Source organism: Chaetodon auriga, chromosome 8, assembly GCF_051107435.1.
Source record: "Chaetodon auriga isolate fChaAug3 chromosome 8, fChaAug3.hap1, whole genome shotgun sequence".
NCBI lineage: Eukaryota > Metazoa > Chordata > Actinopteri > Chaetodontiformes > Chaetodontidae > Chaetodon > Chaetodon auriga.
Window position 1 is genome coordinate 24,088,491 of NC_135081.1, and position 22,390 is coordinate 24,110,880.

General features: G+C 40.4%; 1 protein-coding gene across 1 annotated transcript in view; it reads right to left on the reverse strand.

Annotated features, from left to right (window-relative positions):
* The window catches only part of grik3 (glutamate ionotropic receptor kainate type subunit 3), a 93,107-nt gene that overhangs the window by 29,580 nt on the left and 41,137 nt on the right, over positions 1-22,390 (reverse strand). The window contains exons 2-7 of the mRNA XM_076736591.1: positions 12,063-12,236; positions 11,570-11,827; positions 11,285-11,466; positions 8,521-8,574; positions 4,975-5,145; positions 2,950-3,093 (exon numbers count right to left, since the gene is read on the reverse strand). Coding sequence (XP_076592706.1) covers positions 2,950-3,093; positions 4,975-5,145; positions 8,521-8,574; positions 11,285-11,466; positions 11,570-11,827; positions 12,063-12,236 — 983 coding nt within the window. The remainder of the gene's footprint in view (positions 1-2,949; positions 3,094-4,974; positions 5,146-8,520; positions 8,575-11,284; positions 11,467-11,569; positions 11,828-12,062; positions 12,237-22,390) is intronic.

Here is a 22,390-nt window from a genome sequence, read left to right on the forward strand (position 1 = left end):
CCAGAAGTTGTGAGAAGATTGAAGCTTCAAGGGGAAATTTGTGGCACTCTCCTTTTCTAAACCACCTCATGCCTCATTCCATCTGGCTTCACGCCACCAAGGTGGGTGGCATGTTCAGACAGCTCTAATTCAGAGAGTGACATTAATGACTGAACCACATCACACTCCAAAGGGTCAATTTGACCTTCAGATCATGTCAGATGCCTGTCTTGAAGCGAGTGTAAATCACGCCTGAGCAAGTGTTTTCATAACCAACCACTACAGTATGTTTGTATGAGGACAATGTGATTGTACTTCATCGGTTTTTGGTCACAATCATGACAAGTAGCTAACATAGCTGCTGATGGTTGTTAGGCTAGCTGACAACAATCACTGTTTCATTCAACTGATCCCCTTTAACACAAACACACACATGTGCACACACAAAGAGGGACACACTTGACATTGTTTGTTGCACTGTAATGATATAGGCCTTTGCAATATTGTGTTCGCACATTTGGCAGACAGGCAGAAATTGTTGCTACAACTCAGACACAAACAATAGTATTCATGGATGCTGCGCCAGTTGAGGGTGTGTAGCTGAGAGACATTATAATACGGGGCGTCAGATTTCAGAGCACATTTCACACTATAAATTCTTGGTATTGTAGAAATGGTTGGAAACAGAGTGGAAGGAGATGAATTGCATTTTCTCAGCCAAGGTGAAACCTATCGCTTCCGACAAAGCACTCACTATGACAATGTAATAATACGTTACGGATACAATTATGGATGGATGGTTATATATTAGAACTCTAGTTCTATAAATGGAGGCAGAGTACTCCAGCGGGGCTCTACACTTTGGACCTCTCATTTTTGCCAAACATACTGAAAATCAGATTACATGTACTTTCAATTCATCCCTGTAGACACTGGCACCAGCACCTCCTTCACTTCAACACTGAGCCTCTCCCTGACTTACCAAGAAATTAAAGAAGCAGCAGGGATGATTTGGAAGAAAGTCCCACTTATATTTATCAAACCAGGGTTACAATAATCAATCAAGTGATTTCACACAGGTTCCTCTATCTAACAAGCTTCTGTATACTGAATGGGTAATGCTTGATAACTGTACCGTCTGATTCTGACAATCTGTCTCACTGGAGTGGCCAAGTGAGACCACTTTAGTGGAAGGTGATAAGACACAAGACACACAACTAATAAAACTGTAGATGGTGGTGGTGGGTAAACATGCCAACACCTCACTGGTCTTAGTGCGTTTACTGAAAACACAAGCACCAGTCTTTAATCCCAAAAGGTCCCTTTTTAGCACAACAGAGTGACCTGAAGAAAATCCTGAATAAACATGGACTGCCATCCTCACTGCTAAGCAAGAGGAGGAGGGAACCCAAGAGTTATTTTGCAGCTCAAGAAAAGAATGTAGCTGAGGATTTGGGCTATGCCAATTGTGAGCGCTGTCTTTAAAAACCAGAGAAGGAGTCTGATTCCATAAGGGGAGATCAGGCTTTGCTCTCTCAAGGACGCTGCCTGCTGGTGAAGAAAACCTTTGGAGGAGCCACAAGCAGTGGTCATTTCGAGCCTCCCACGCAACCACACTTTCTTTCAAAGCAGATGCTTTAGGGGAAACAAAAGGTTATACTTTTCCTGCTTTTGAGCCCGTACTCTGCCCCTGCTTACCACCGGACTAAGCTAAAAGCCAGGTCAGCAGTTACTCCTGACTTAGCTCCCCACATCCTGGTACCCAAGACTGGAAGGACCACATGAAGAACCACACACATGTCAGATCAATGGAACAACAGTATCTGTGAGAGACAGCTCACTCACTTTTCCCTTTCCTCTCTAATTGCAAGCACAGCACAGGCCAGGCAGTGGCACAGTATGACAAAGGGATTATGTTTTTGTGGCAGCCTCAACCACAATGGCAGCCTATTCTGACTTTGGAGAAATTTTACTCATTTGCATTTTTAACATCTTGATGGAGAAGGATGCTGTGGATGGGCGAGTCAGCTTCGGCAGATCTATCCACACTCTCTCTCACTGTCATCCCAGTCAAGCCGAAGAGAAGTCATCACTGGAAAATATGGCCAAACTGGCCAAAAAAGCATGCTAGAAACTAGTCACAAATGCAGTCAGGCTGCTTAGGACTCTGGAACATTAAGCACAGACAGTGTTGTCAACCACCTTGGCTGTGCTTGCAGAAAATCTATGGATGAAAAGATTGCTACTGAACAGAAGTTCTCATCCATTTTGCTAATGAAAAGTGGACTAGGAAGGAGGTTTAGTTCTGCCCTTTTATATGGACAGCCCCCAGTAGCCATCATTCTGATTGCTCTGTGGGTATATGCAAATTTATTGGGCAGTTACCACAGATGAGAGATCCTGGTTAGAGGGCAAAGCCTGTGTATAATACACTAGATCCAGGAGGTTAATGCTTTAATTTACCAATAATGGGGGCAATTATGATGTGGGAAAAATAAATGGAATCCCTGCAATTTTAAACATTTCTAAACCACACCCCAGACAAACACAAATGACTTTTCTGTTTGAACAAATCAGGATACAAATAGTAGCATCTCTGCACACCCTTAATCTGCCATTTTCCACAGGCTTGTTTGTGTATTCTGAGGCCCTGTCAGACTCTCATGCTAGATTAAATAAGAGTCGATTACACTAGTTGTGTTTTCAAAAGGTTACAGTACGCGGTTTCTGGAAAATAGGTTATGAATACAGGGAATTTATAAAGCTGACAACAACACTGCTTTGATGTGTCTGTCAAGGCTTGGTTTGCTTTGTATGTGGATATGATTGATTTGCTGGGTAAATATCTAAGTCCCAAATGACTGCACAGCCCTCACTCCACCGTTATTGTTATAGTCGCCACTCAGTCAATACACTCTAATATCAATAATACTTAGATCAAATAGCAACAGGCCAAAGGTGTCCCATCACCTCTTTGATGAAACTCATGAAGCGCCCTCCAAATCTCCAAGGTTTGTGGCGGTGGCACTGCAGCGAGTTTACTGTCATCTGCGGCGCATGCTGGTACGACACGGATACAATGTGGACTGCATCATAGGTCAGAGCTGCATCTGTCTGGAATAAGGGGTGAACATTATTTCAGCTGATGCCTGTGGAAAGACATAAATAGTTTGGTCACCATCAATCTAATCTTCAAAATGATATGGAAAGATCCAAAGGACAAAAACCCTCCAACAAAGCCTTTCTGTGCTCAGATCTTTCCTTTGAAACTCGTAAGTTTAGCGTGTCATATGATTTAATATTCTCTTCTATTGTAGACATTAAATTTTCAGATCAATGATTCACATTCATTTTATATCATGAAAGTCCAGGTTTCAGGCTCTCTTTAAAGGCCAGCTGCATACAACTATATACATTTGAGATGATAATCAGGGTTATAATTCAGTATAGCATAGTGCTGTTTTCGTCTTCTTTACATAATTGTCTTCAGCAGCTTTAGACATTAGTTGGATTGGATGTGGTTCTTGTACACTGTTATGCAGTGCACAGAAACAGCTGCCAATCAACTTAGAGTAATAGCAGGTTACAGTCCTCTGTGTTTGAACTTTGTGGTCAGCCTCTGCTTTTGCATTTGGATAACAGACCTTTGAAACCTTTGTCCAAAACAATGAAACAAATAATGTCTGGAATTGTTTTTGGCATTATGACACAAATGGGACCAATTCCTGGCACTTTGTTTATCATCACCTGAACTGTAATCAGCAATTATTTCAGACTATACATCTATTTACTAACAGTGGGGGAAGAAGTACTCAAATCTTTGAGTAAAAGTAGCAACACCACAGTGTAAAAATACATAATAGATAAAGTACAAAAATTATATATTAGATTTATCATATTAACTATTATATATATTGCACTGCATTACAATGATTGAGGTATTACTGTGCTCACTTTAATGTTGCAGCTAGTAAAAGTGGAGCTTATTTTAATAACTGTGTATGCTGTTGGGTAGCTTAATCAGTTGATTATTTTATGTTAATAATCTAAAATCTGTTTGCAGTCGTAACCCAAATGGGCTGTACTGAGTTTCCTATCTGGACTGCACGGGCCATTGGAGTAAGCCAAAGTCTCTATCATTGTTCTATAAACATACTGAGACAATTGTGTATCATCCATTATAAGCTATCCATTTGAAAAAGATTGGCTGTAAAGGGATGCACCTGGTCAGAAACAATGTTTAGGGAGACTGGCGCATTCAAGGATAATTGGTGCGAAAGGGCTTAATGACTGTTCTCTAAGCCATTATATCACCCCCATCTGTACTGTTGAAAGCATAAACGATAACCCAAGATAACCCTGTGGATTTGCTATTGTTGCTAATATCTGACCCTGCCATCAACATGCCAGAACAGAACCAGGAATTTTTCTGACAAGACGGCACTTTTCTCCTCTTCAGTCATTCAGGTTCAGGGATCTTAGGTCACACTGTAGCTCAGCTTTTTGCTTGGATAATGGGTTTGAAGAGTGTACTCCGTGGGTTCAAGGCTTGGCAGGTTGTCCTTTATGAGACCCATTCTGTACCTGAATGCTTAACTTAATAATTTATATATCTTGAATACCTACGTATGTGTAACATTGACTGAGTTTTGTCTTCTATCTTCTCTAATCAAGAAATTATTGCCCATGAGTAAATAGGGGACACTGTGCTGCACAATCTCAGGACAATAGCTGTTTATAAGAGGCTAGAACCACACAATAAGTCGTAATCTCACTTTTAAAATCACTTAAAATGTGCATATTTCCCATTCATAGAGCCGAAAAGAGTCAGAGTGATGCTGCGGAGGTAAAAGAGTTTGTCACTGGTTACTATTTATGGTTAAAAAGCATTTCTTAGCATGATGGATAGATGAGACAGTCGTAACCGTCATCCCTTCATACTGACATTATGATGACTGACATTAAATGGAGCAACACAGAAGTAATAAAACATACCGTCATGATGCCCTCCAACAGGCCTGAGTCAGGTTTAGGTGGTATCTGCCTTTCCATCGACCATTTCTCCACAATAGATGCGACCTGAGGATTATCCACGTTGAGGATGCGGAAGCCGGTCATGTTGACACCACAGAAGCGATACGGCTCCAGGTCAATGGCCATCAAGTCCTGTCGAGAGACAACAGTATTGAAGGATGGATTCTCATTCAGTCTGCCAACATTGAGCATCTTTGTTTTAAGTGTTTGTCTCGGATGCTTTCTCCTCACATGAAAAGAGAATGACGCAGCTGCTGATTAAAGAGATGCTATATTAAGACCAAAGAGGGTGAACAGAGCGAGGAATACAGTAGTTTTCAATGTCAAATCAGGAGATTTTAGCACAGAGTCTGAAGCAGTGTCTGTGTAGTAAATTAAATTTAAAAAGGCTTTGGTTGCAGAGTCGCTTTTCTGCTGGCAAATCCTTTTAGAATTGACAAATTGTTATTGTTTTTGTACCTACAGTACATAATAATGAATTACACTACACAAACTACAAGACTGTGATATATTTGTCTTTCTTAATCATGTTTCTGTGAAAGAATCTTTATAGGTGCAAATTTCTTGCTTGGGAATTTTCTAATTATTGTTTGTAGCTCAGGAAAAAAATTAAGAAAAACACTGATTCTGTTGGATCATATTAATAATTCAAGACTTGCATTCCCAATGGCAACTTCTAAGCAAAAAGCAATTCAATTTGAGCCGCTGTAATTTCTGGGGCAGCCATTGTAGCTGAAGTGTGAAGTCACATGTTGACACATGTCGTGTCAGAATGGACCAGGGGGCTTGGAAAAGACATTTGGATGAACATAGATATTTCATTAGCACCCTGTGGGGTTAGTGCTGGAGGAACGGGAGCGTGTAAGACACTTACAAAAGCACAGTCGCCAGCAGCCACTGAAATATCTCTCCTTCTTTTTCTCTTTCCCACTAGAATGCAGTACAGTACTCTCTTTTATGAACCGAGATCAAAGTAAATAACTGTTGTTCCATATGACATTCAAAATTGCTCAGAAAAGTAGATCAGGTTACAAGTTTCTTTGCTTTGAAGCTAAGAATACAAACTAACTGGGACAGAATTGTTTGTAAAAAATATAATTCATCTGTTGTGACATCCTCATTTCTATTAGGGCATTTGGGGATGTCAGAAAAGCAACTTGTTCCAATTATAAGTTTACTTTTTGCAGTGCTGCTGTGTACACACATCTATAAAACAAAATCAGCATAATCCTACAACGGCATCACGCTGAAGTCTTTACCTGGAGAACATGCTGCATGTGTCTGAGTGCATTTAGAAGTGGTATGGACGTGGCAAACAGATCAAAGTTCTCAGCTTTGGGTTCTCAGACTTGCTATGGCGAGGCGGGAGCTATGACAGACTCATTTCAAAGGACAAGGAAGTTATTACCCCATACCACTCTGCTGTTGCCTTTTCACGCTCTAATAAGTCGGCATTTCCCTCACCTCAGAAGATAAAACACAGACATCAGTGGATTCCATCAAGAGGAAATTGTATTGCCGTGTACACTATGCAAGTATTCATCATTTTGGATCAAATCAAGCCGCCAGGTATAATCTTCTTAATGGTGTGTCTATCAATGTGACAACATATTGCAGCTTTAGATAGATACCACCCTCTGATTCTATGAAGATATCTTGCCTTGGTGTGAAAAAGATTGTTGTTGCAGAAAATCATATCAAATAAAAGTTTTTAACTTAATCTTCCAGTATGTATTTTTTTCTTTGCCTCTGCCAGCAAACTGTTAGACTTAAACACACACACCAGTACACTTGTGATGAAAGGAGTTTTGGATTTCTCCATTAAAAGAATGCTACACAAACACGACGCATGGCAGACCAATGTCATTGCCACGCTGTCGAGCGTGAAATATGACACACATCATGCCTGGACCTCGGTGTCAGATCACATTATCACAACAGACTGGCCAAGTCCGGAGAGACAGAAAGTGTGTGTGCACGGGAGAGGCATAAACAGAGACAATAACAGAGAGTGAAAGGAACAGCACAGATCATGCTGGTATTCATTCCCATTCAGTCTGTTTGTCACCAGATAGCCAGCGTCTCAGTGAAGAGCGGCAGCGGCTCCCTGCTGGGTCTGCTTGTATTAGTCAGACGAGATCATTTCATCTGAGTGGGAACTGAAAATGATCACAATGGGAACGAAACTGTAACATACCCCGGTTATGTAAAACATATCTGATACTGAAAGAAACGGTCGAGCCCAAATCAAATTTAAAAAAAATAAGGCTGGAGATATTTTTTATTGTGAACACATCTCCAAAAATACATTAGACTCTCAATATTTTCTGTCCTCTCTATCCTGTCTGTGGCACTCAGTCCCAGGCTCATTTATTCCTACGCACTGAAAAACATGAGCTTAAAAATAGCGTGGGGTCAACATAGCACTGAGACAATACTGGGTTAACTTGACCCAGTACCAATGGGGTGTGTTGACCCAGTGTTGGGGTTATTTTTGTATTACTGTTGGGTTACTGGATGAAAACAACCCTTCTGCTGAGTGGGTTTCTACCCGTTGGTAAATTTAAACTGCTTTTGTGTCTGTGCTACATTGACCCCACACAGGGTCAATTTTTTACCCAGGATTTTCAAGGTCTTGACCACACATACAAGAAAAAAAGATAAAATTCAAGCAAACACGACCTTTGCTTTAGAAAACATCTCTCTCATCTCTGCACAAACCCAGAGGAATGCAAAGATGATTCCAAACAAGCATGTCAGACCAGCAGGTGGCGATGAAGTCGACATCAGTGATATGTCACAGAATATTCAGAGCATGCGTAGTTAGCATATTTATGAGCGGCAATCACTTAAAAACGCAATTTATTTTTCATTTGTTTGTAGTTATTTCATACCTTTCTGGCACGCAGCCTCGCAGCGCGAACCACATCTGAACTAACTGCCGTTGTTGTTTCAGACAAATGCTCAGTTTTCTCAATCTGCCCTGAAGAAGGTATTTTAAAAAAATCTTTGCTATGACCTTACAGCTAGTTGTGTGTGGATGAAAGGCCCAAATGTAGAGAAAAATGCTCAGAAGCATTTTAAATGAACTCAGCAGTGTTACTGGATATTAAGTTTGAAGGGGAGGGGTTTATCGTGCTGGTGGAGGGCTGCCATTTCGCTCACATTTCGATCATTATCACCTCAAAAATACATGTTATTTAATCATATTATTTAGCACACATAACCAACTTTACTCTTTTTTCAAACTTGGAAGTCAGACTTGAATCTCAAGCTGTTGTTTTTTATGCTGCCACCTCAAAGACTTCTGTTGACTCTCCTATAAAGCGGAGTGTTTACTACAGCACACTGAAGACTCCATTATGCCTCCAGCTTGTCAAACAAAATTGATATTATGGACTGGATCCAAACCCCATTGGCAATTAGCCGCTATTCATCAAAAACTCAAGCGGTGGGGAGATGAGGACAAACGAGACTCTATTTGCATTAACAAGCATGGTACATTACCAGAGTGGTGAAGATATAGTGGTAATACTCTGTCATCATCCCCATGGTCTGAGCCTGGAGGGAGACGGGAGATGGGAAAGAAAGGTGTGAATGAATAGAGACAGGATAGAGAAAATGGTCATTTTGACATGTCAGGGCATTTTAGAATCAACAGCACAGTCAGAACAAGCAAAGCTAAAGAGATGCACCAGAAGACCTTTGCCAGTAAATAAGAAAATAAACAGTTTTTAACAAGTATACACTGATTAACCCGCTGTTCATTTTCTTTCTGCTATTGCTCGCCGGGATTTCTGAGCCATGCCATACGTGGTCCACAGAATTACAGAATAGCCACAGCACTTGATGCCTTTCTATGCATTTAAATGGTTTGCAATGGCTTAGGGCATGTGACGTTATCCCAGCAGAGAAGAGAGGCTTCAGTCAAAAGAGCTCGGTAATCTTTGCCTCATATCCGAACACTCCATCACCGCCACTTGTTTCACTCAATCTACATTCAAAGGCACGGCATTCTCATGGCGGCTGTGCTTCCCATTTAATTGTACCATCTGTTGTGAAAATAAAAAAAGCCAAGGTTATGTAAATAAGACGCTATGCTTATGTGAAGGCAAATTCACTTCTCCATCTATAGACATCAAGCTAAATACATGACATTGAAACTTTCTGTCAAATTTTCTATTGTGAGTTTTCATTAATTGAAGTTTTTTTTTTCCCCCTGCTGCAGGATGACTTTAGAAATAATAAGAATCTGTCAGTGTTTCTATTCTTCATCAAGCTCTTATTTTAGTAAACCTCCATATGTTCCTGTTCCCACCAATACAGTAGGGTCACAGCTCAAAGTTAAAAATAAAAGCATATAGCAGACAGTTATTTTAAAAGACGCAAGGGACATCTTTCCTATTTTCTCCCATCCGATCTGAGAGGGAGTCTAACCTGACAGAGGCGTGTTCAATGCAGCTGAAGAAAGGACGTATGTAATGATGAGAGTCGTGGCATGACAAATGAAATATTCCAAGGGTTTAAAGCCGAACTTCAGAGGTGATATTCAAACCTTTTAAAATAGTTGCGTCAGATCTTCCTTCGTACACATGCACCTGCAGTCAAATCACATTCTACATAAATTCCTGTTTCTTGGATAGGACCGACCGTTCTGCACAACTGTGAAAGGAGCAGTCTGCAAATCTTAAGATCCTGCAGTTCAGCAGCAGGTAAACGTTGTCACTGCTGCCTGCAAATCAAACCATTTATGACATTCAGTCCAAATTTGCCTTTAGAACGAGGGTCGTCACAGAGTTTTATTAAGAGATCTGTGTTTGCGAGCTGCAGTTTTAATAGACATAGTGTTTACCTTTTGTGAATGTATTTTCATCTATTTTAGTTTCCATTTATTTGAAAAAATGTCTAAAATTCTCTATTTCTAATCTCTCAAATGGAATATTTCCTGTTTTCTCAGTGCTTCATGTCAATTAACCAAATATTCGTCATATCGAGTGATGATGGCAGACAGGTAAAATGGCCCAGTTGCATCCAAAACTGCATTTTTGTATGTGTGGCACAACAAAACAGTGCCGTACACAATTAAGCAACATAGTTTTGTAACCGAGCACGGCGGTTGTGGTATTGTTGGCATCCCTCAAAGCCCATCGCCTGTTTCCCGTCTTTTAAAAGATGTGGTCTGTGCTGGTGCGCCCTGACAAGTTGGTCCTGGAAGGGGAACTGTCTGGAGCATTTTTGCCTCGAAACCTTCTCCCACTTCATCTCTCCAGAGGACAGTGATTCCTCAGTGTGAGATGTGCAGACTGGCCACAAGCGGATATATGTCACCTTAGATCATCACGACTTGGGAGGACTGAGTTATTTAAATAACTTGGGAGGAGAAGATGCATTTGGTAAACATGTTAACAAAGGCTGACAGCAAATTGAATGGGGGGGGGACCTGCTTCTTCCTGACAACTATAGAGCATCAGACCACCTACACGATCTTCACTCTGGGCATCACACTGACAGTTCTTTGTTGGCTGATGATCATTTATATCAAAACACATGTATGTATAGTCTTGATAGTGAAACATTTTGGATCTCATCCCAGTTTGTGGGATGTGTATTAAAATCAAACCGGCCAACGATTCATCCTTTAAAAGTGTTTGCAATCTTTTGAACAAGATCAGAATGCGGCAGACACTAAAAACAGAAGGATTTTTGCATTGTTTTCCATCCTCTGTCAAATATTTAACTGGCAAACCCCAGATGCATCAAATGGCAAATGCCCAAGTTTCATTCTAAGAACTAAGTATCACATCAATAGTTTTACAGTCTGCAATACAAAAAATGTTGTAACAAATGCAAAAACATCTGTGCATCACAGCTGATCCCAGCTCAACATCAAACTATAACATGTTTCTCTGCTGAAGATCATAAGACGGCTGAGAAGTCTATCCTGTTCGCAAATATCAGCTGGTTAAATTTAGATTTGGTATCGACTGTCAGACACTGTTGTCTCACTTTTAAGGTATTCTGAGGAGGCAGGTGGCACATGTGGAAATCCCATTCTCTCTGACACCAAAATTTCACTCCTGCTTAATTATTACTGACACACCTTCTGCCGCTCTCGCCACATCGCCACTGCCAAGTTCTGGGCAAGTCAAAGCCTCCACATTTCCATTCACAACAAATCTGATGAGAATCAACCGGTGGCGGCGACAGCTGTGTGGCAGACGCGCAGACATTAGGCGGGGTGCATGGCACGCTCTGCAGGCCTCGCACTGACCTGTTTGAGAATCTGTGCAGCCATGTGGTGGCTGCAGTCAAAGATGATGCGGAACTCTCGGCTTCGCTTCATTTCTTTGAGAAGGGGTCTCGTGTCCTGCGTGTCGAGAGGAAGCTGGCGGATCTTTAGCCTGATGTTGTACCTGGAGGGGGCCATGATCAGCTCCTGTAGTCTTATGAGACCTTAAGAAGAGAAACAGCACTAATGAGCGCAGTGTGACACAGAAAATGCAGTGACAATGAGGTGGATGGTTAAAACTCAAAATGCACATTATATGATAGTCACCTGTGCTGTCATCGTAGACGACAGTGGCTGTTTTCCATTTGAGAAACTGCACCAGGTCCAGGATAGCATAGCTGAGTGACGAATAATCCGGGTATAAATTGGCATAAAAGGTGTCCCTGTTGTCCATGGGGTGATGTTTCCACCGCACCTGGATGTGCGGCACTTCCAGTGCATTGCAGATGGACTGCACTGCATTTGAGGACGAACTATGCGAGGGCCCAAATATTGCAACCACACCTAAAGACAGCTGGTCACAAGCTGCAGAAGAGCAAGAGAAGGAAGCTTGAGAAGACTGACTGCGTGCTGCCTCTTCAGTCACAGTCCATTTAGTAAGGATGCAGAATACTTAAGGTTTGTTCCATGAATACAACATTTTGATTTGTGAGCCAAAAACAATCATCATCAAATGTGTTGTTTTTTTCACTGACCAGATTCTTGAGCTCCTCCACACTGTAATCACAATCCTTGAATGAACACAGAACAAGCCACTCACCTTTCCTCGACGCCTCAAAACTGTCGTAGATATTAATCCTCTGAATGTCATAAGTTAGTGTCGTGTTTGGCAACAAAGTCCTGTTTCTGTTAATGTTATTGACAGCAAATTTAAAGGCAAGCTCCTCGGCGCTAACAAGTGAAACAGGTCCATCTGTTTGTTCGAAAATCCCCCCTGGAAAACAAAAGAGAAACAGACATAAGGCCCATGACAGTTGCTCTCAAACATAATCACGAGCAAAAGAAGAAACACACACAAATCCAGGTAGAGCTTAAAGGAGGAAAATATTGAGAAGCATTTGCACTTAGGACTAGCAGTGAGGGGAGCAGTGCACAGTACACCAGGTATTAAATTTGCTCAGCAAACATGGAGCAACCCTCTCCATTTTCAGGGAATGCAGAGAAAACCAATATCAGCTTTGAAGTCTGAAGCCATAATGGATTTAAAGAGTGTGTGTGTGTGTGTGTGTGTGTGTGTGTGTGTGTGTGTGTGTCGGCTCCACCACAGACAATATCTCAGGCCCTTGTCTCTCCATTAAGATGTCCTTTTATTTCACAAGAATACCACGTTGGTGGAGCAGGTAGCTGGACTTCGGCAGTCTCCTTTTACATATAATTCAAAGGATTTTTCTATTTTTTAGATGAGCTTGACCGCTGCTCAGAACTTACAAAACATGTCTATATGCACTTCAAAGTATTGCCTGATGGAGTATCAGACCATCAGCGCAGTGCAGAGGAAATATATATATTTATTTCAATAGTTGAAATGGGGTTTTTCATGACACACTAGGCCGACATAACACACAATAAAGTTTAAATAACCAAATAATGTATCGTCGTCAATTTAGGTTACTTCAATGGAACACCACAGATCTTACACATCGGTTTATTTCTTATGGAGAGAACAACAGCCTGTGAAAACAACTGCATGAGGTCTTCTGCAGCTCTAAAAAAGAGCTTTCTAAGGTCTGAGAAGAGAACCCTGATCACGTCATAGCGATTGTGGCTTGGAGACTTAAAATTTATTACATTAGAACAGGAAACATGCATTACAAACTGCTGGCATGGAGCTTGAAAGAAGTGGAGATTTAGGAGGAGGGTGAATGAAATGATGTTATTAGTTGCATGAGAGAAAATATTGATCGAGTGGTTTTGGAGCTTACTGCATACTTGGGGATTAAAAGACAGGATATCTCGGCCACTGTTGCTTCAATTTTGACTTTTCTGAACTGATTTCTTGTCATGTCTCATGGACTGGAGAACCCCTTTACATGTGATCGAAAACTCACACTGTATTGTCCTTATGGAGGAAACCCAGACAAAAAAAGATGCATGGTGTGAACAGGTGTGTGTGATGAAAACCAATCCGTTAATGCATATAAGGTTTATATGAAAAGCAGTTCAAAACCCCATTAAGCCAGAGCCTTTCCCTCTATAAGTGCCATATGCATCCATATCTTTACAGACGTTATTACTCTTAATTATGTGACATTGCAACATTCTTCAAGTTATTTTTGTTTCATTTTAACAGAAAATATTAAAAAGTCAGAGCACTTTCTTTGACAATGTTTCACTGTCATGTCCTCATATTAAAATAGTCTAAGTTCCACTATTTGTGTGTAATTGGCAAAGTAACAAACATTACATGTACTGTCAAATGTAAGACAACAAAGTGTCTTTGTGGCTCAGCTGCAGCCTTTAAGAAGACAGTTTAGACAGCTTCTTAAAAGATGCCTGTAGGAGCATCAGCTTACGGAGAGACCGGCTCCTCCACCTCCACTCTCATCATATTATCCATTTCAATAACAAAGCAAAACGTCTCTGCCATTCTCTGTCAATTCTGGAATAAAAAAAGTTCACTGTCATCAAAAGTTACAAATGTCTTTACTTAAGTTTGACTTTTAAGAGCAGCTATAGAGGCAACCTTCTGAAACCTGCTTTTTCCAAACACTAAATCACCACAGGAGAGAGCCTTAAAGCTATTTCTGCTGCCTGTTAATGCGCGTTGAAGTTGATTTTTGAGTCAGATCTGTCTTTACGTGTTAATAATAATCAGTTTCAGCCTCTTTGTCGGCTCCAGTTCCATCAGGGAAACTTGAAGACTTCATGGCGTTTTTTTGGTTTTGCTGGTTTAATTAAGTGCATTTATTAGTCAAGCTGCAGCCATTCCAGCGTCAACGCTGAACAAGCTTTAATAAATCACTTGCTTTTAGGGCTTTTTTTTGTCATTTTTAGGACTGTTTTCATGGTCTGTTAATTTGTTGATTATTTAGAATTTTCCAAGATGAAGTCTTCTCACTGCTTGCTTTGTCAAACACTCTACGACCGACAGATATCCGACTTAACAAACATAACCAAAAGCAGAAAGTCGTCCCATTTAAGAAGCACAAGCAATGAGAAGTTGGCATGTTTGCTCGATCTAATCTAATTTTGTTGTAGAAAACTGAGCTTTTGTTACATTTCACTCAAGATTTATATGTTTTTCCTTCAATTGAAGGATTTCAATACTTGAAATCTTTTTAAAAAATGTTGAGTTCAGCACATTTTACCACCCAGTACATTATCCAACCTGTTACTGGTTTCATATAATAAAGGACATAGTAAAAACCAAAAATGCTTAAATTTAATGTGGCCCAATGGGATTTAAAGAGCACAAAACTCTTTTGTTTTACTTGATTTCAGTGTTTTGGCAGGTTGCTTGTGTTTGCACTCCCATGGCCTTGCACACATATACTACCTGCCACTCCAGTATTACTTCGCTAATCCTAGAGCAAACCTGCTTGCAGAGAGCTGAGCTTCGAAATAGCACCTGTGACCTGCTGATGCACCTGAACGGACTCTCAGTGCTGGGTCACAGAGTCACATATCTGCTGTTGCTGAGGGCAGAGCGGCAATTCTGGAAGCCAAGCTCATCTTACTATTTATGACTCAAAGCCTCCCTGGATTGTGAAGGGGACGTGATGCATAAACCGCCCGGTGGAATGCGCCACATTAAAATAAATGAATCCTTCCATTTCATGGGGAAATCTCATTAGAGTACATTAAGTAATTGCTGGAGTATATAGTAATTTGACTGTTAAGAGGATAAAATGTGCATTGCTCAGAAGCACTTTAACAAATTTAATAAACAGAGGGAAACCTGCTCCTTGGGAGGAAAATCCTACGGATCCTGCTTTGCCGTTCTCAGAATTCTGCAACGAGCACAGTAGCAAAGCTTCATGCACAAAAGCTCCCGCAACTCCATCGAATAAGGGATAAGCAGTTCTTCTCGGCATCACACAAAATCTACACTAATGATGTAGAGATACGAATATTATGGAGCATGTTTACAAGTTCCCATTTCAACAACTACACTGAATGTTCGTTATGGCAGTGGGCGCGTGCAAATTGAGATGCATGAATTTCAGCCTTGTTCTTGTGAATCTCAGTCAAAAGGCTTCAAATTAGCATGTCTCCAGTAGACAAGAACACAAAGGCCTTTAATTAGTCTCCAAGGTCCTACCACAATATATAAATCAGCCACTAATTGTAGCTGTTTCCATAATTTGTCCTTTGAGGAGTTTGTGGATCAGCTGCATTCAAAAGCCACAGGCTGATGTATGTGAAGAGAGGACGATTCAAATTCAAGTCTAAAGCTGCAGACACCAGAACACCCAAACTGAACGGAAATATTAATATGGACAGCAGAGACAACTAGCAGTGGCAGTGTCAAATATAATGAAATGTTACACTGTTATGCTACACTGTGCAGAAGCAATTCCTAATTTCTCACCAAATCTGCACTGCTGGTTTTGCTGGAAGGCTCCAGTAGCGTTACCTAAAATAACAAGCCTGCGTCTAGAGCTGATAAACCTCATCCCAACCAAAACATGTCAATCGCCCCCTGGTGGCTGGATGCAGTATAGGTCACAAACCTGGCTCCCTACATGTGAGCGGATGGGACAAAAATCAAAGTACACAACTGTAATTTTACATAGTTCTTATCACACTGATGTATGCTGAAGTGTTCATTTCTTCTGACAAGTTTGCATTTAATCAATGATTTGATCCAAAAAAAAAAGGGGATATGATGTCATGATTGACAGCTCTTGCATGGTTGCGATTGAGCTGGGACATCGTTACGGACACTCCCGTCACTACTGTGCAAACTCTGACTCCAAATGATGTCACCAGCATAAGATTGCATGCGAGATATTTTGGCTTAACTTTTGCATAATGGAAGGAGGTGGAGACAAATTGTCCATCCTAAATACAGGCCAGCATTATCATTAATATTATCACATGTATTAAGATTCCTCTATTTGTAGATCTAGCCGCACAACGCAAAGACGTCATGAAAGTACAAAGACACAATATATGAGTGCAGTGAACCTGGTACCAAGGTAATAGCTCATCAAATGCTAAATAGTGATACGGGAACAAAAACACACATTCAGACAGATTTAAAACCAGTTCAACTAATGTGCCCAAAGTGCCAATTACAAGTGCAAAACTGTTATTATTTAAGCTAATAAATAAAATATTTGGCCTGCATGTAAATGACAGCCTTCGGTGATCTGTGGTGTGAATGAGAATTAAGCTGGATGTTATTCTTAAACAGGAGCTGGGAGTGCAGAGAGGTCTGCGAGGCCTTAAGGAGCCGACAGAGACATGCTGTGCCGAGTCAAAATCACAGGTTTCACATTTCAGCTATGCATGCCCTTGCAAAAATCCATGTTGTAGCATGAAAGCCCTACATGTTATGTACCCGCACACAACGTGGGCAAGTGCACAAGCATCAACACACCCTCTGCTGTTACGTGGTGGCACACTGCCTGTGAGCCAGCTTCGTTGGTTAGGCTGGAATCATCAGGGTACCACTGGAAATACTTATTTTTAACATCTCCTGCATTTACAGACTTCAAAGAGTGTGATCTGAGTGACAGAATGACAGTCTGCCAAAACAAAGCAACATTAAAATAGCATGAGGCCAGGCTTGTTTTCTCTATTTCTGTTGTTTGATTTGATGACTTTTACAACATTATGTTACATATATACATATGTTACATAGATACTTTGCCCAGTTTGGAAGTCAATTTGTGTTTAACGCTGCCAAGTTCTGCTTTGGTACAAACATACTGATTTTCTGATGTCAGTGAGGAGATTTTATTCCTGCTGTATGAGACCTATGAAGTTACTGACAGTTGGAGAAACATGTTGCACTTTTCTTCCATTACTGAATTAAGTGTTTATCTCAACTGAATGTAGGCAGTGTTTAATTTAACTCGATCTCAAAGCAGCTGTGTGGTAGGTTTTATAACTATGATTCATTGTCAACTAGGATTCTTGGGCTGACATCCAAGATTGTAGACGTCATGTTTTTTTGTAATGTAATGAAAGAAAATAGACATTTATATTAATGTACACATGTTTACCATCAACTAGCTGCTTCATTAGCATTATTGCTTTCTAATGAATAATTATTTATTGGTTGGGGGTCGGGGTTCTTAAGGTTTAGGTTATTATGATGGTAAATCATGTAAAATGACTTCTTTATTTACTATCAGTAAGCAGTAATTTGGAGGATACTAAAGGAAAACTCTTAGGTCATTGTAGATTGTGGTCCTGGAGAATGAGGCATTAATAAGTGCTTATAATCCCATTCATATGCATGCTAATAAGCAACTACTTGATGGTGAATATGTGTAGCTTAATATAAAGTGTTACCAAATGTGTTTGTCCCTGTCCTGACAGGAATCACGCACCAACATTGCCAAATAAGCATCCATTGTCTCTGGGAATCAATCAAGGTTTTGATTTTTAACTGAAAATCCCTTCTCACGTCCTAGTTTTCATTCCTTCCTTCCAACAATATGCATACTCAAAATAAATGCAGTACTTACAATTTAAAAGCGAGGCAAGGCCGTTTTTTGGTATATCCTCTCTTTAAAGGCAAGAACTGTGATTCCATTGCCCTTGTTCAACATGAAATTTGTGGAGAAGACAGGCAAGATCAATGACCTCTCTGATATTTTCTGCTAAGCAAGAATCTGACCTTGTAGTTGCGACCAGCTTCACAACAACATGGAACATGATTTCATTACCTGACTTGTCCATCTTAACCTGTGTAACCCCATGTTTTGGCTGGTTGGAAACCGGACTGATTTTCCTGCAGGCTGTTTTAGCTGAAATCAGCGACAAATGGGACATCATGTTTAATGAAGATACTTTTCCATAGCTCCAAGTAAAAAGTGACCTTTTTTCCATTACAAAGGTGAAACAATGACGAGTCAGCATCATTATATACTTACTGTGACTATACTTTTGTTGACAAAATCGAGCAGATGGCATATTATAGACTTATTTTGTCAATGCAGCACATCTCCGGTGCATCGTATCAGACTAAACTGACAGCACACGATGAGCACACTCAGAGTAACTTACATCAACTATTTTACAGAAATCAAGTTAAAGGTAATGATGACAACAACAGAGCTTGGGCTAAAGAAAGGAGGTGATATTTGAACCCATTCTTGTTTCAATGAGGCTGATGAATAATGATTATGCCCAAACTTTCAGTCAACTAAAACCTTATTTAAAAAAAAAAAAAAATGTGATTGGCTAAAATATATCTGATAAAATGACCACAAGCTCGAGCACCCCCCACCCCCCTGAACATGGATAATAATTCTAAGCTTTTAAATACAATATAGGTCCACAACCCATTAGGTAGGTCAACAGGTAGAAGGAGTACATGCATATGTTATTTTTTATTGCCCTCCATCCTATGATACATTGAGCTTGTTAAAAAAAAGTCCTTGCTGCCAGACAAACCATTGCAGAAGCCCAACAATGAAACTAGCTCATTATGCTCTTGGATACATGTGTGCTCGCCCACTGCATTTCTGAGTGCTGCTCTTTTGTGCTTTCTTTTCACTGGTGGGATTCCCAATCTCCCTGTGAATAGCTTCCTGTCTCCCTGGATGTGCAACAGCACTCAGTTTCACAATGATGGCAGCAAACAATGACCAGCACAAAGCACACGCACAAACCACCATGAACATTCGGAAATGCAGCCAATTTTGGGAAGAATATGCTCCTCCGTAATTATGGGTAACAACACAACACTTGGGACTGTTATACAATAGCGAGACCAGTGGTTAAGCTGGCCAATACTGCGTTTTGTACCACATGTAGCAAAAAAAAAGCAGACCAGGAATCTGTTACATTTAATCAATGATAAGAATCATGGGAGGAAATTAACGGTGCTGCTTAATTAATGATGTCTGGCAGCATGTTGGCTCATTAGTTAGCAAAGTCACCTCACAGCACGAAGGTTCTTGGTTTGATCTTAGCTGTGGTTCTTCTTCCCACATGCGCTTTGGTTCCCCACTGCTTGTTTCCTCAGTTCAAACACATGCAGGTCATGTGAATCTAAGACCCTTGAATTCCCCGTAGGTGTTGGTGTGAATGTGTTTGTCTATGTGTTACTGTGCTGCAGAGGATCAGTGACCTGTTCAGGCTGTTTCCATGTCTGCCTCCTGATGCTCCAATCAGCGCGTATAACCCCGATCAGGAAGAAAGGAGCACGGATGAACGGATAATTAATTAGTCCAGTGGATAGTCTGCTAAGCTAATTATTTAAAATCTGAACAAATTAATGTTTAAATCTTCCCATTAGAGGAACAATACAGGTGAACACATATGACGCATGCACGTAGAAATAACACTTACATATGGGGTTGTGTATTCGGAGGAGCCGCTGTTTTTTCTTTTTCCCGTTTCTTTCTTTTTTTTCTTTCAACAATATCTTCAATATTACTTCACATAGACACACAGGACTCTCCTGGATGATGTAACCATCATATATGTTTATGTTACGGGCACCAGTTTAGATTATTCAAACTTCATTTCTGAGAAATCATGTTGTGAGGAACAGGTCAAAGGGCTGCACTACCCATGAGCCTCAGCCTCCGTTGCCATAGAGAAGAGGCCAGAACAAAACAGCACCAGAGTTGCTAAATTCATCCAAAATTGACCCAAAATTTTGAACTGAATTGATTTAAGCTGCAGGTGTTGTGCAGAGAAATGACACTGACAACAAGGAGCAGCAGAGACAGCCAGAGCTCGCATACAGATGTTCAATAGAGTTGTTCATGCATACACCCACACTGGGCTTCTGTGTTGACGTGACCGACACCTACTTAAATTGGGATGATGCCCAGCCGAAATCATTTACAGTGGCTCACATTAGTTCACCTTAGGCGAGATTTCCTGTTATTTAGCCATGACCAGAACATTGCGTAGGACATGTACTCTTAGGCATCCTGTTATTGCCGGTTAAATATCCTGTTATTGCAAAGGTATCGGGGACACATGACCTTCCAAAAATTGTTAGGGGGATATTGCATGAACAAATTCTACCACACAGATTGTACAATCAGCTTTCTCATCGCCGCCATCGTTAGCCTCTGTTAGCAATGCACGTCGCAGAGTTTTGATCGAGGTGATTGAATGATTCTTGCACGTTGGGAGTTGTACTTAACCTCTATTTCAAAGTACAGTCAGATACTTTCTAACACGGTTCAGTGCCCATCCGAGCCACTGAAGTGCTCCGACTGGGAGTCACCTTACACTGTCTGTGGGAAAAATGAATGCAAATTGCACTTATGTTGCTACCACTCTGGCCATTAGGTTGTGTGATAAACTGTATCTCAGTGTGGTATATGTAGACTAGTGACAGACAACCGAACCCACCAGGCTTTGTTATTGGCTCAATCAAAGTGTTAACCTGCTGGACTCTGAGCGTCTCTGAGCTGCTGATATTGGTTAAAGGTGTGATAAGGGTGACAGCCACTGACACGTCTGTGCTGACATGCTAATGTTTGCACACATGTTAATTGCAAAATGCCACAAATGAATATCAACAGAGTAAAATGACCTTTTAAATGACATGAATCATTTAATTTTAATTACATATTTGTGTGTGTGCTCCTCTTGCAGTGCTGCCATACACAGGTCAGCGCTGAAGTACCGAAAGCATATACCGTTGGTTTAAGCCAAATAAAACAACAAAAAACACATTAAGAAATGAAATACAAGGTATCACTTTGACATGTTTTAACCTTATTCTCACTGGTATATGTTTACAGACATAAGACTAAAAAGACGAGGATCAAAAGGAGACTCTTGTCGACTCTTGTAGTAAATGAATCAGATGTGCTTTTCTGAAGAGGTCATATTTAGTTAAAAAGCCGAGAGGGCTTTGGATGCTTATGTTACATATGCAAGATAAAGAATGTTCTAGCTCAAGCAATAAAATGAGCAGAAATAGAAGAATGAAGCCTCCAGTTAAGTGTAATGGCAGCTAATGTGCAGCCGTCATTCAAGCCACAACAACTCCAGTCAGCAATGACATTATGTTAAGCTCTTATTAATGCCCATTTAATCCCTGCTAAAATAAATAAACTGTTACATCAATCCGTAAACACAGTTGTACATCGGAATTTGTCTTCCCCAGCATAGCAATTATGCTTTAACAGTGACACATTCAAATGTCAATGGGTAGTGGGAACATACTGTAACAACACTGCTTACAATGACAAATGTTAACAGCACTCTGCCATATAATCATATGATAACGTCTTTTCAAATTTAAAATCGACATATATCAGTTTCCACCAGTTTTCATTCAACTTGTTAACTATTATTGGTTTACTTTAGTATATTAAGACTTAATAAATGTGTAACTATTTACTGATACCTGGTAAATACAGCTAATATAGCAACTGATTACTTCAACTGATACCAATAGTCTCATTTAATTCAACTAAGACCCGACATTACTGGGCTAACGGGCAAATGGGCTCATGAATCCTGAATAGGAATATTAAAAGTCAAATTGGCCGTGACAAATGGCCCTCAATATTAGCAACTTGAACCACGGCAGTAAGGAAAAGTGTTATAAGTTACTTTGCTTATTATTATTATTCACAACCTTGACATTGAATGGATCACTGAGGCATTTTGCACCAGAGTTCTGGTGAGAAAACTAAAAGGACTTCACAGAGAGGGGCTGAGCAGTTACATTTACAGCTTCTCAACAACGTTTTGGACAAGTGTACGATGAAAAATGGACATTTTGACTTGTGCCATCTAATTGATATCCACAATATCTAATCTAGACTTAAAGGAGTATAAACACATGAAACAGTGGCCTTAACATAATTTTTGATAGTGGCACAAGCATAAAATTTAAATCACCATTTTATGACACCTCCCAGCCTCAAATTAAAAAAAAAAAAATACACATCCAGTTTAGCTTTTAAAGCTGTTTGACACATACGCCAA